General features: G+C 37.8%; 1 protein-coding gene across 1 annotated transcript in view; it reads left to right on the top strand.

The window, feature by feature from the left end:
* The window catches only part of LOC108709346 (collagen alpha-1(XXVI) chain), a 228,445-nt gene that overhangs the window by 33,001 nt on the left and 180,074 nt on the right, over positions 1 to 15,370 (top strand). Inside the window, exons 2-3 of the mRNA XM_018249106.2 lie at positions 1,817 to 1,939; positions 3,879 to 3,982. Of these exons, the coding sequence (XP_018104595.1) occupies positions 1,817 to 1,939; positions 3,879 to 3,982 (227 nt within the window). The remainder of the gene's footprint in view (positions 1 to 1,816; positions 1,940 to 3,878; positions 3,983 to 15,370) is intronic.

Raw genomic sequence — 15,370 nt, 5'->3', positions numbered from 1 at the left:
GTCATGTGACTTGTGCCTGCACTTCAGGAGAGAAATACTTTCTGGCAGGCTGCTGTTTTTCCTTTTCAATGTAACTGAATGTGTCTCAGTGGGACATGGGTTTTTACTATTGAGTGCTGTACTTAGATCTACCAGGCAGCTGTTATCTTGTGTTAGGGAGCTGCTATCTGGTTACCTTCCCATTGTTCTGTTGTTTGGCTGCTGGGGGGGGAAAGGGAGGGGGTGATATCACTCTAACTTGCAGCACAGCAGTAAAGAGTGATTGAAGTTTATCAGAGCACAAGTCACATGACTTGGGGCAGCTGGGAATTTGACAAAATGTCTAGCCCCATGTCAGATTTCAAAATTGAATATAAAAAAATCTGTTTGCTCTTTTGAGAAATGGATTTCAGTGCAGAATTCTGCTGGAGCAGCACTATTAACTGATTCATTTTGGAAATTTTTTTTTTCCCATGACAGTATCCCTTTAAGGACAGGCCTGAGCTGAATCAGACTTTTGAACTGGTGCTTGGTGCAGAGACTAGCAACCCTGGGTTTAGACAGGGTTCAGTGCGCTGTTATCTCCTTAATCGATATATTTCACTAAACCTAAAAAAAAGGAAGCAATATATAGTGTAGTAGGTCTTAACGAGATGTTGTATAGATAATTAGAACCACTCACATTGTAGTCCCAGAATTGTAAGCGTATAAGATCTCTACGATCAATGTCAAAATGGATCGTTGAGGAGCAGTGTGTGTTAGCGCACGTTAGGCAGACATTTACAATACCGGTTTAGGTGTGGTTCAACAAAGAGAATGCTTCAAATAGTGAAGTATCGCCGGAACTGCAGGGAAAGGCCCTGGGGGCCTTTTGCACTTACCGAGCAGTGGTGGATACAAGCAGTCAGAACAGGTGCGGATCTTTACTCCTGAATGCGCCGCTTGTCTGTTGTACCTGGAGCAACAATAAGCTCATAGGGAAGCTAGTTTCTGTGAAATCGGCTTTGAGTTGTAGCAATGGCGGCGTCTCTACACTATATATTGCTTCCTTTTTTTAGGTTTAGTGAAATATATCGATTAAGGAGATAGCAGCGCACTGAACCCTGTCTAAACCAAATACCTAAAGTGGACTAGTGGATCCACATTCCCTCGGTGCAGCTCTTTTTTTATTAAACAGCGCAGAACTCACGAAACCAAGCAAATGATCTGGAAGTGAGAAGTGAGCAGGGTACGCTCCTGCACTTCTGCCTGTGGTGTAAATACATGACGCTTTTCAGAGCGCAGTGAGCTGCAGAATGCACCTTGAATGAAGCGCTGCCTGCATCTCCTGACGTTGTTCTCTGCAGGGAGGATTGGATTTTTGATCCAGCTATTGCTACAGAGAGCAGCACACCCTTTAGTGTTCTTACACTTGTGCCCAGGGGCATTTCAAAATGAGGCCTATGGTCTGCTTGAGTTTCACTGAGGAATAACTTAATTTATCTACATAGATGGATAACAATCTACTCCTGTAGCCTTTGAAGAACATAGCATTAAATTTGGACGGGCCTGGAATTTCTCTACTGCAGATAATCCTTCAGTCACAAATGAAATATTCCACACCAATCCTGTTGGTCAAGCATGCGGCCTAACAATATACCTATGCAACCTTTTAGGACCAATCAACAGTCATTTTATCTTCCAAATCCTTATTGCTGATTGATATTTCTTCTGAGAACCTTAAAAAGCCTTGATTTCATAAATGTCATTCAAAATTAACCTGCATGTTAAGCTAGGCAGTATTTGAGATTTTTTTAATATGTCTAAATATGTTAATATTTATTTTTCTCTAAAACAGAAACTGGTGTCAGTTCACCGTTACAAGAACAGTCACCTGTCAAGTCCAAAATGGATCGGAGACAGTGGTTCAGAGGGTTTACCAGAGCTGCAGATGGCCTGGACCATGCGCCAATCTTGTGAGGTAAACATCTCATCCAAACGTATTGTTAGGAATTTGTTCCATTTTAGGATATTGTGTTTTTTTCTTAACTTCTTTACATTTTTGTGTCATACAAACTGAAAGAATACTTTTTTTCTCAAGGAATTGACAGTTTGTTACTGTCCAGCTGTCGCTTCTTGGGACAGGCAACTCATAGGGGCAGATTTACTAAGGTTTGAAATGAGTTCGAGGGAATTTTGGAAGTAAAAAAAATTCGAAATTCAAAGTAATTTTTTGGATACTTCGACCATCGAATAGGATACTATGACTTCAAATTTACTTCGATTCGAAGTAAAAATCGTTCGAATATTCGACCATTCGATAATCGAAGTACTGTCTCTTTAAAAACCTTTGACTTCAATACTTCGCCAAGTTAAACCTATGGGGACCTTTACAACCATTTTCTAAGTCTTTACACATCGAATAAAAAAACGTATGAACGATCGCTGAAATCCTTCGAAACGTTCGATAGAACGATTTTTATTCGACCACAGGATTGCCAAATTTGCTGAAAAAAGTAGTTTTTTAATTCGATGGTCGAATCTCGAGGTTTTCGAAATTCGACCCTTGATAAATCTGCCCCCTAGACTGTCAACTGTCAAGTTGTGTTCTAATAGCTCACATAGTTAGACTGTCACCAGTCTTAATAAGTAATAAAATATTTCCATCTGTTCTGTGGTAAAAGGCCTTGCTGATGGTTGAACAATGCAATTCATTGTTAAGAGGCGCAAATACTGTACATACAGTATAATATAAAAATCAGTGAATCAGCTGACCTTATTTTCATGTCCTAACATGGAATCCAAACATCATTAATTTAAAAATGAAAAAATTATCCTGTAAGGCTCTCAGCACAAATTTAACACAGAAAGCCTAAAATGAAACCATTCCATATTTCATTTAGGTATAGACAACATTAGTTTGTAGATGTTCCTCAAATAATGACATGAAGCTCCATGCAACAATGATAGACAATTAATCAAACAATGAAAACCCACAGAGCAGGCTATACCAGGCATAATTTATGGACAGGAATGTGGCACAGTATAGACATATAGTAGGGGATCTTTTTTTCTCATAGAAAAGATTAACACACCAGAGGCCACCCCTTTAGACTAGAGGAATATAACTTTTATTTGAAGTTGTATAGTTGATTCTTCATGGTGAGGGCAGTAAGGTTGTGGACTGCCCTGCCAGATGATGTGGTGGTGGATTCTATAAATGCTTGAACAAGTACAGTATAATATCCAAGGCTATTGTGATCTTAAAGGAGAACTGAAGCTTTAAAAAAAGTAGGACAGACATATTGTACATTATGTTTTGGGCTTTTGTACCAGCCCAAGGCAACCACAGCCATTTAGCAGTAAAGATCTGTGTCTCCAAAGATGCCCCAGTAGCTCCCCATCTTCTTTTCTGCTGTACAATGACATCAGTGGGCAGAGTGATGATGTCAGGGGCAGAACAATGATGTTGGAGGATGGATCATGGGGCAAACCCTTTGAGATCAAGAAGAAAAAGTTAAGATTATGCAAAAAATGGGGCAGATCAGGCTGGTGTCTCACCAGACCAGACCAATGCATCTTTTCATGTATGGCCAGGAAGCTTCTGACCTGCAAAGGATGGTAACTGCCTGGCCAGCCATTCAAAAATAGCCTTAGATGACAAAATTGTTAATAGTATCAAATTGTCATAATGATTAAAGCTAATGTTATGTTCAGGGGGTTATGCTTGGCTAGGGTAAGAAATTTCTTGAAACAGAAAAAGCAATAAGATTGATTTAACCTAAGAAGGTCATGAGCTGCCATCACTGTAATCAAATCAGACTCATTTTTAGAAATACATTGTGCACATAATTCTTATTGCTACCAGTGTCCCACCATTTTGATGAATATATTCACATGATTTCATGTTCCTTTTATAGTTACAGGACTCTTCTCAGACCTGTTTATAAAATGTCATACAGAACAGTGACCACCCAGGAATGGAGATGCTGTCCTGGTTTCACTGGGAATAATTGTGAGGAAGGTAAGTTATCTTGAGGTTTCTTATTATGTTTTTTGAACAAAACATAACATGGTATTTCAAGCCAATGTACTTAAAAATGTATTCTTTTTTTAAGAAATTTAAAGTCACCAGAAACAGCATGGCTCAAAGCACTCATAGATAATACATGGAAAATATCATTGCTTTTTAAGTATTCAGTATGTGTCATTTTATGGTTTTGTTATGGCTTGTTTTGGAAACTTTGGAGCCTTTGGAAAATATGGAATTCTTTCACAACTGAAAGCTTACTTACAAATGTTATTTTAATTTCCCAATAACCCACACCAGAGCAATAAACAACGGCAACCCCACATGTCAAATGTAGTTTTGCAGGGTCCGGTGCAAAATTGAGCACTGGGATCTTTTGGATAATTTTCTAAATGAGATACAAAGTTTGTTTTGTGTGTTTATTGATCTATGAATTGCAACCTTATTGTATTGATTTAAGGACATTGCAAGAAATATTCTGAGAGTTGATGTATGAATGGCACAGACAGATATCTGCTCCCCCATTCATCTTTATGGTCTGCAGTCCATGTGAAAACATTGATTTCCTTGATTATAATTGTGTGCACAAGTTGTTGTGGAACTGGGTTTGTTTTAAAATGCAGCAAGCAGCTTGGTCCAACTAGGTTGTCACTTTCTTGTTTCAGGTCAGCTTTAAATATATGTTAGCCTCTACAGCTATTTGTCTATTTCCATATACATTAGGTGCTCAATATAGAAATACAAATAATTTCCGAACCCAGCTCACTTGACAACATACCAGTGGTCTTTTAGGGGGTTATTTATCAAGGTCCGAATTTTTCAAAGTATTTCTAAGTTAGAAATCCAAACAACTCGACTGCCTGAATGGACCTTATTTATCATTAAAGAAGTCCGAAAAAATAGGTTTGGGCAAAAATCAGATAACTTCGGAGCTTTGCCCAAAAAGTCTGAATTTTTCGGACTTTCCAGCAAAAACTACGAATTTTTCGGAAATTTTGGTCCGAAATCCCCGAAATCATCGGATATCGGAACGAACAGCAGCGCAGACACTGGGACCTTCCCCATTGACTTATACAGGACCCCGAGAGTTTTGAGATGCCGGATTTTCGGATTTTGGGTTTTTCAGACCATCGGACCATCCCAAAAAATTCCAAAAAAATCCGAATTTTTTCGGATTTCGGATATTCAAGGTTAATAAATAACCCCCTTAGAGTCCACACTCGAACCATGAAAAATGTTTATTAAAATTGTGGTCAATGCTGGAGGTGACTAGCTGGCTAGGCAAGGATGCAGTGCCAAGTGTCTATTACTATTCAGCTTGGAGCTATTGCCAAGCCAGGCTCTTTAGGTCTTTGGCAAATTTAGGTGATCATTCACCTAAATCAGATTTAAAAAATGTATCTTATATCCATGTACAATATAACCCCGAATTTAAGCCCCCGGATTTAACGTTTTCCCGCTTTTTGCGCTATTTTTTTTGCGGACCTGTCAATTTTAATGTATTTCTATAGGTTCTTTTCCTGTGCTTTGCGTTTCCATTTCCCACATTTTCTGCTGTTTTTATGTAGCCTCTCCCTAGCAAATCATTTAATTTTCAATGAAAAATACCTCTTACTTTAGAAGTTCCCCCATATCTTGCGATCGCAGACGCCATCTTGGGAACGTCAGTTGCACCATTATCGCTTCATATTTCACACTGTGCATGCATGCCTGTCCAGAAGCCTAAAAAACAATGCGAGAGTTGTGCAAGTAAGGGGATTATGTAACTACAGGTACGCAACAGAAGTGTGCTAAAGCAAAACAGCTTTGACAGTTAATAGGGTGTCTGGAGGGAGATGCTTGAGGATTAGGGGGCTACAATAGCCGGTTTGGTGCTAAGGGCATCACAAATGTTATTATGGCAGCCCCATAATGGTTCCTGTGCCCTGTAGGCAGCTAATAGAGTGCTGAGCCTGAGGCTCTGTTATTGTTGTGGCACGCTATTACTGTACTGTATTACATCTCACTGCTGAATGCAGCCAAGTGCTTTATTAGAAAAAAATATTTTACCAGTTGAGCTGAAATTGGCCTCTTACATACATATACAGTAGTTGGAGGGGAGCAACCCCTAAATCTGCAAGTGTGGTTATAATAATACTTCTAAAGTAACTGTGTTGCAAATAAAAAAATGATTCCTGTACTTATTTCCTTTAAATAGTTAAGACATTTAAGTGTCCTTAACACATTTCTCTGATTTTACATTTTCCCTGGTTTTACTTTTTTTTTCCATGGTCCCCTGTAAAACGTAAAATGGGGGTTCTACTGTTCGTATATGTTACCATTGAAGGTGCATAATACAGTGTTCTCTCCAGAAAAAAAAAAACATTGGGTGGAAAAAAAATTATGCCAGGTGGGCGAGAAAAATGAGAAAATAAATCACCTTTTTATCTACAAGTCTTTTTTATCTACAAGTGCAATTTGAAAAAGGGTAAGGGGTTTATTAAACAAAGCCCTATTTCATTTGTGCATTTTAAACATTGTTTATGTGTATATTACCCTTTAATGATATATTTTCTAGTGTTCTTCTTGTTATGCAAAATGCCCAATTCATTGCTTACCATTCTAGATAAAGGCTCCCCAAAAAAGCAGATTAAAGAAAAGGCTAAAGGTGGAGTACAACCTGTCCCCCAACATGCCCATTCATGTGCTATAGTAGGCCTAATTTAAACTGAAATTTTGTTTGAGCTACATACAGTAACATACTAAACACCACTAAAACTGAGAGAGGACTAGGGTTGCCAGCTTTGTGCAGCGAGCAATCCAGACAGGGGGCGGGGCCATGGCATCACTGGGGCGGCTAAGTGACGTTGCAGGCAGGGTGTGCTATGTCACATGGGCGGGACTATGATGTGGCGATCAGCGAATGGCTGATCAACATGTCATTCGGGGGGGTCCTGCCCTGTTTTCCTTTTTTGGAAAACCAGGCAGACTGTCTTGACCCGGGCAGCCCTTCTGAAATCCAGGCTGTCCGGGTCAAATCAGGACAGGTGTCAACCCTAGAGAGGGCCAACAATGTGCACATGTCTCTGTGTGACCAAGATATGCAAATAATCAACCTTCATTATTTGCCTAGCAATATGTACCCCGTAGCAGGGCTTTACCAGACAGCATTATTTACCGAATTCTTTTTGCTAGGAAATAACATTTTCCATACCATTTGTGAGGCTTTGAGTGAAGGTCAGGTGCATGAATTAGATATGCTTAGAGAGAACCACCTGGTTATAAAGCTCATATATGACTTTATGATGCTCTAATCTTAGGGGTTTCATTTTATTAGCTCAGAGGAAGAAAACTGCAGAGGCCGAATGAGATACGTGTCCCTGATGGGATCATTTTCGAGATCTGAGATGCAAAGACTGGGATAATGTCTGCATTTTTATCTGTAGGACAGATTTCTTTTATCTGTGCCAATAAATTGATGAGCAGATGTGCAGGTTTGGAAGTAAGAAGGTTGAGATTTTCAGTTATGATATTCGTTCTTCGGAAAACTATATATCGTAAGAGGTCCAGAAAACAGAAAGCCCCCTGAATTTGGAGCACCATGCCTTCATGCTACTAAAAACAATAAAAAAAATATTGGAATAGATTCATCAACAATATAGATTTATGCTACATATATTAATTAGTTAAACATTATCATTGTTTTTAAAGATATGTGTATACAGCTTGTCATGTAAATCAGAGCTTATAAACTCCAATATACTTCTTTGACCTCTTGATTGGGCTGAACGGGAATCATAATAATCTTTTCTGAATTTGGAGCACCATGCCTTAATGCTACTAAAAAACAGTGGAATAGTTTTGGTATCAATATAGAATTATGTTAGATTGATTGATTAATTGATTAATTAATTAAACAGTTCCTCTCTCTCTTTCTCTCTGAAGTACAGGTTTCGCAATAATATATTCCATAACTTTATTTTTTAAACCAAATGCTTCCTTATTTAAAAAATAAAATGCACATTTTTGTATAAAATTGCAATAGAATATATTATGCATTTGACATCTAGAAAAAATAACCAGTGACTTGCCCGTTGTGGATATTAGTATGTTTTAGTACAAATTAGCAATTGTAAGTAGCGATGGAAATAAACAGACATTGTTGATCAAAATGTCAAGAATTTGCTATCAAGTCAAACATTAATGTTTTTCTGCCAATGCCAATTTTTCCTTCCAAGTTGAAATGGCTAAAATTAATTTAATCAACAGAGGAAAAAGTATTTCTTCAATAGCAGGATTTAAGAGTTGACATAATGGGTCATAGTATTCTTGGTTTGTGACAGTATGATATTCTTCCAGTCAGGGCGGCCATTAGAAATCACGGGGCCCAGTACAACAAAATGTTCAGGGCCCCCTGGGCCCCACCCACCCCGTCCCCAAGCCCCAACCCAGATCCCACCCACTCCACACTACAGTTAAAAGACCAGACAGAGATAAGTGCTAAAAAAAGGTAGCTCCCCCCAAACAACACACGTTATAAAAAGCTATTGATGGTCAGGCCACCTTATAGGTTAAAAAAAACTGTGCTGCCAGGGCCCCCCATAAATTTTTTTTAAAAAAATTGGTGGTCAGGGCTCCCCTACAAGTTAAAAAAAATAATTGGTGATCAGGACCCCCCTACACGTTAAAAAAAATAATTGGTGATCAGGACCCCCCTACAAGTTAAAAAAAAATAATTGGTGATCAGGGCCCCCCTACACGTTAAAAAAAATAATTGGTTATCAGGACCCCCCTACAAGTTAAAAAAAAAAAATTGGTGATCAGGGCCTCCCTACAAGTTAAAAAAAATAATTGGTGATCAGGGCCCCCTTATACGTTAAAAAAAATAATTGGTGGTCAGGACCCCCCTACAAGTTAAAAAAAATAATTGGTGATCAGGGCCCCCCTACACGTTAAAAAAAAATAATTGGTGATCAGGACCCCCCTACAAGTTAAAAAAAAAATAATTGGTGATCAGGGCCCCCCTACAAGTTAAAAAAAATAATTGGTGATCAGGGCCCCCCTATACGTTAAAAAAAATAATTGGTGATCAGGACCCCCCTACAAGTTAAAAAAATAATAATTGGTGAGCAGGGCCCCCTACAAGTTAAAAAAAATAATTGGTGATCAGGTGATCCAATTGTAAAAGGGGCATCTGCCATTGACTTCTACATGACCTTTGCAGGTTTGAGATGGACTATTTTCTGATTTTGACTTTTAGCAGCCTTGGGGTATTATAAGGGGGTTATTTATTAAAATCTGTTTTTTTCTTGTTGTACTTTTTATATGGGGGAAATACCATTTTGTTATAGAAAAAAAACCTTGAATTTTTCCTGATTTCTTAAACCACGATGGTGTAAAAAATCAGAATAAAAAAGTCTTTTCCTACCCAATAAATTTTCGGGAAAAATAAATTTTTACTTTTCCCATTTAAAACTCCGAAAAAATTTGAGATTTAGTTAATAGCTCCTAACGTGGCTTCTACTGTATCTCTACTGTATTAAGGAATTTCCCCACTTGTCTGCTTACACATTATAATGAAATCAATTAATGAATGACTGGAATGCTTGGTTTCTTTTACAAGATTTTCTATTTACTGTTTGATTATAAGTGGGTTAATTCTATAACTTTTAGTTCAAATGAATTATTCCTTCGCAAAGGAAATTACTTAATAAAATTTAAAATGATAGCCGTGTTCTATATCTTGACACACATACTTTTTCTTTCCAAGTTTGAACATTATGCTACATTTAGCTTATTGGATTAGAAATGCAGCTCTTGCCCACCATAACTTGGAAAAGGAATGCCTGTATAAACCTTATGGCTTTTGGGTCAGTTCCTTAAAGTGATTCTTGAAGTTTGCCAACTGTTGCTCATTTGGCAGTCAACAAACACGCTCAGCCTGTTACTTGCTTTAAATCTCTGAGGTAGACCGTGGTCATAAATTCTTCACTTTTATGTATCCATGTATCTCAAAATGCTAATGAAAGCTATAATCTTTTTCTTTATATAATATTTATATTCTTGATTTTATCTAGAGTTCTAAGGTCCAAGCAAAATGTAAGGGCCCACATCATGTTAATTAATCCAAGTAATTGAGCACAAGGTTTTTAATATAGTTTACATTCATACTTGAAAGATTTATCAAATTCCAAACATTTCTCATAATTACTCCGACCAAATCTGCATGGATTATTTCCCCTTATTTATCAATACATTTTCCTGAAAATTTCCTGTGCAGTAAAAAACTCAATAAAATCGTTAAAAAAATTTAAATCTTACAAATTTTTCAGATTTGACTCCCAAAAACTCAAATGGACTATTGTCCAAAAACCACAAAATCTTGGTATTATTGCACAAAACCCAGCACAGAATAAATTATAATAGAAGAGAGAAAAGTATCCCCTATTTACTAATCACGTTACTTCACTAACACGGTTTCTATGTTTCTTCGTGATTGGTAAATAGGTAAATAATTTATTCTCCAGTACACTGACAAACGTCAGATCCCCTTTTTAATCAATTTATCATATACCAACAAATAGATCTCCTTCTACTAAATTGGAAACCCAGCACAGATGAGGATTTCTTCGGGACTTCTCCCATTGACTTTTACATGAACTCAGCAGGTCTGAGTTGGAGTACTTTTTTTTTTTTTTTTTAGAAATAGCATGTTATTGTCACGTTTTAGCTAAATAAAATCCTTTTCTTAGGGGGTTGTTTATCAAAGTCCGAATGCCAAAAACTCCCACTAAAAATTTGGATTTTATAGTTTAAAAAAAAAATAGAATTTTTTCGAGTTTTTGCCATTCGGACTTTGATAAATAACCCCCTAAGAGAAGGATTTTACTGAGCTAAAAAATGACAATAACATGCTATTATACAATAGTAATGTAGTCATTTCATTGAAACATTAGTTTTAGTTGTAAATGAAGGGAAGGGATTTGCCTGCAGCCTAAACCTGAAAAACACTTTCATTTGTGAATTATATGTTTTTAATCTGAAACAGGTCCCTGTAAAACTGACTTTTAACATCTCTTTTGAACCAGTCGCTCTCCAAGTCTAGAATCTGGACTTGGCAGTCATGTGCCCTTTTTCTTTTAGATTTAGGTACACGGCTGAGTCCTGACCTAGGGAGCTGGCTCTTCTGTGTTGTGTAATAGGCTGGTGTAACTGTTGTTTGGTTTCTCCCACATACAAATCAGAACACTCCTCACTGCACTACACTGCATAGTATGCTGCTGAATTTAAAGAAGACAGGGATGTTGTGTTTATTAAAAATCCTTATACGTTTTTCCAGCACCCACGTTATCATTTGGGAGGTTGGGAAGTTGGGAAGTTTTTTCGCCTGTCCTGTTTTCCGCATTCACCGGTAGTCTTGGTATTATTGCTTCTCGTTCTACCGGTTTTAACAATGCCCAATCTGGATACCCATGCGTCTTCAGGTCCCCTCTGAGATGTTCCATCTCTTTCAACTTAGGGGCAGATTCACTAAAGGGCTGGCGCAAATTCGCTAGCGAAGCGCTACTTCGCACCCTTACACCAGGCGAAGTTGCGCTATGGCGAATGGGACGTAACTACACTAATTCACTAACTTGCGCATTTTACTGAATGTTTCCTCTTGCGCCAGACTTGCCTTCGTCATCTCAGACCAGGCGAAGTGCAATAGAGTAGATAGGACTCGCTCCAAAAAAACTGGCGTCTTTTCCTTTTTTAAGGGTGATAGGCTGAAAAAGATCGTTAATTTTTTTGGGGGTACCCTCTTTCCCCCCTACATTTCCTAACATATGGCACCTAAACTATACAGTGGTCACATGTATAGGGCAAAATAACAACTCTATTTTATTCTATGAAGCTTTCCCAGGCTTGTGTAGTGTAATGTATTTGTTGCTACATATACGTCCATTGTACTTTAACTTGGCGCTGTATGCAAATTAGGCATTGCTAGCTTAACTTCGGTTTGCTTGACGAATTAACGCTAGCGCAACTTCGCTACCGTTCGCCTCCCTGAGCGCAACCTCGCATTTTAGTGAATTTGCGTAGCGCTAGCGAAACTACGCCTGCCGAAGTGTGGCGGAGTGTGGCGAAGCTATCGCCGGCGCAACTTCGGATCTTAGTGAATTTGCCCCTTAGCCTCTGTGCTGGTGGGGATCTTGTCTGCTATGTGATGTAGAGTTTTGATAACCCCTAGTTTGTGATTTAGTGGATGGTGGGAGTCAAACAGCAGCTACTGGCCATCCTTTCTGATTATGATAAACAGATTATGCTGATTAGAGCGTCATTCCTGGGTATTTATTCTGGAAATATCTTATTTACAACCCATTCTGAATTGAGAAAGCCAGTTGAATGACTGTTGAAACGTCTTTAAGAATAACACAGCAAATCCAGTTGATTTTACTTAGTTCTACAGATATATACCAAAATACACCACAATATCACTTATCTGCTAAATGTGGTTTATAACTCTTGTAACATAGAGCAGATGTGCTGTTTTGACAACCATTTGTCTACAACAAATAATAATAGCTAATGTTCCCAAAAAAATTCCCAGACCAGTAGAAAGGATGTACTCCACATTTTTTTTACATTTACCTCTGTAATGTGCTTTTACCAGAAAAATGTAAATTGTTTCCAGAATTAATCTCCAAAATAAAAGTTTCAAATACACGGATCCACAATATTGTTGCTTGCTACAAAACAAATATCAATGAATTTTCATAGAATTCAAATTTTTTGCTGTTTGCTTTTGATTTATTTTCAAACATGCAGACATTAGCAAACATTCCCTGTTAAATATTCTCATCTTCAATCATTTTACAGAGATTGATTATCACTAATGATGAGCAAAGTTTTATGCCTGCATGGATTTGCAGAATTCTTCACTTCGACATCTGGAAAACCGCAGCATACAAAAAGTATCCAAGACAAAATTGCCGCAGAGACAAAAAAGTTGCCATAAGAAAAAATGCCCTTTGAAATTTAGGGGCAAATTCATCAAGGGTCGAATTTCGAGGAGTTAAATCCCTCAAAATTCGACTGGGTAATAGAATCGAATAGGCAATTCGCCCGAATTTATGCGAATAGTCGAATTGGTGAATATTCGCTCGAAGGATTGCCTTTTTATTAGATCAAAAACTTGGAAACAAGCCTATGGGACTTTCCCATAGGCTTTTAAAGCAATTCGGTAGGTTTTATGTGGCGAAGTAGGCAGTCGAAGTATTTTTAAAAGAGACAGTACTTCGGCTATCGAATGGTCGAATAGTCGCAGCGTTTTTGCACTTGATCTATTCGAATCATTCTACTCAGGCGAATTTACGCCAATTCGATAGTCGAGGAGCACAAAAAAACACTCGAAATTCGAAGTTTTTTTTACTTCGAACCTTCACTCGTGCTTGGTGAATTGGCCCCTTAGACATTTGGAATAAAAAGTAGCTGATACAAAAAAGTCGCCAAGATAGATAAGTCACAAAGATGTCCATTTGACATTAAATTTGGAGTGAGAGAAAACTGTCACTCATGTAATTAATTGTCACTTGTAAAAACACTAATTTTTGAAAAATGTTCTTGAATTCTTTGATGAAGTAAAACAGGACAGATTCGCTCACCACTGATAATCACATCAGTAATGTTTTGCAGTTTAAACATTGCATATCGAGGCATGAAGATTGTAGCACATTAAATATTTGTATCTACAAAAAGACTACAAATTACATAATTGGGGACCAAAAAATGATATAATAGAGTATATGCAATATGGGGATAATCAGCAGAGGTAAAAATGCATTGATTTAGATAAGGTGGGGTGGTCTTGTATCTCAAATACTACTTGCTAATAAGTTCTACCCTATATTACATCTACTTTGGGGGGTCTAGACATCATATAAAATTGAATGTTTATGATTATCATGGTATTTATTCAGATTATAGTTTTTGTTTGGGCGCACTGTACAGTATATTATTTCAGGAATTTAAGCAGCAGTGTGGTGGGAATCTAAACTTAAACCATGGAATGCTACAATTCAGTCAAAGCGATAAGACTATTAATATATAGATATATAATACACAAAAGCCATGAATATCTTGTAAATTATATCCTTATAAACAGTGAGTTCTGATGTCATCAGTTATAAACAGTGAGTTCTGATGACATTTCTGTCACATGACTCAGTGAAATTTGTGTATTATAATAAATAAAGTACCCCCAGTTGCAAAATATGAGGATATTAGAAGTTACCTCGGAGTTCCATGACCTGTATAAAAATATATGGTCATGAAACTCCTCAGTAACTTATAATATCCTTATAATTTACAAGAGGGGGTACTTAATTCACTATATTAACTGCAAAAAAATTATATGTATAAGAGGTATATGGGTGCGGTGGGCCCCGCAAGCCCAGATCCGCACCCAGATCCTTAGATTTAGGGATTCTTCCTGCATCGAGCACATGAAAAACAAAGTATATGCGTGCGCCTGTGCTTTGCAGCGCGACGGCCTGTAAAACATAGTGCACACCTGCGCACAAGTGTATGGCGGGATGGCAGCGCGGCCATGGAGGTCCGGAGGGATGCCTGGACAGCAGCTCCGGTGGTTCCTCGGGCCCCCAGTCCGACTCTGTGCTCAGTTGGAGCAATTTACCGGCTTTCGACAACTGCGCATACGCCAAAATGGACAGAAATTGACGAATCTCCAGAAGAAGACACGAAGACCCGAAAGATGTTAATAACAATACATTTATAGCCTTACAGAGCATTTGTTTTTCAGATGGGGGTCAGTGTTCCCCACTTGAAAGCTGGAAAGAGTCAGAAGAACAAGGTAAAGAATTAAATATCAATAAAAACTAAATAACGGAGACCAATTAAAAAGTTGCTTCGAAATGGTCATTCTATAAAATACTAAACGTTAACTTAAAGGTGAACCACCCTTTAGCCCTTCAAGAAGTGACCTGTAGACGACTAACTTCCAGGTCTTCCAATGCTTCAGAAGATTCATGGTCCATCTGGTCAGACAAAAAGGCCAAACCAAGTTTGCGTGTGTATGGACTCATTGCCTCTCTTTCACTGAAGACATGATTTTTTTTAAAAAAAAAAAAAGAGAGGGGGGGAAGTTAAGTCCATTTTTAGTAACCCATAGCTGCCAAATTAGATATTTAACAGACCAGTAAATGCTTCCTGCTGTGATTACTAGAACTTGAGAAAACTTTGAAATGGTTATAATATGTTCATTTATATACTGCCCCCCGAAGCAATAGTTATAAGCAATGTATGGTCAGCTGGATTCATGCTTTGATCATTTTTAGCTTACGTGTGTAATGTTCTGAACCGCAGCTTGTAATATGTCAAATATAGAACTTAGTATATGTATCT

This window comes from Xenopus laevis, chromosome 2S, assembly GCF_017654675.1.
Source record: "Xenopus laevis strain J_2021 chromosome 2S, Xenopus_laevis_v10.1, whole genome shotgun sequence".
NCBI classification, from domain to species: Eukaryota; Metazoa; Chordata; class Amphibia; order Anura; family Pipidae; genus Xenopus; species Xenopus laevis.
The sequence above is the reverse complement of the archived record's forward strand: the minus strand, read 5'-3'. Positions and strand labels throughout refer to the sequence as shown.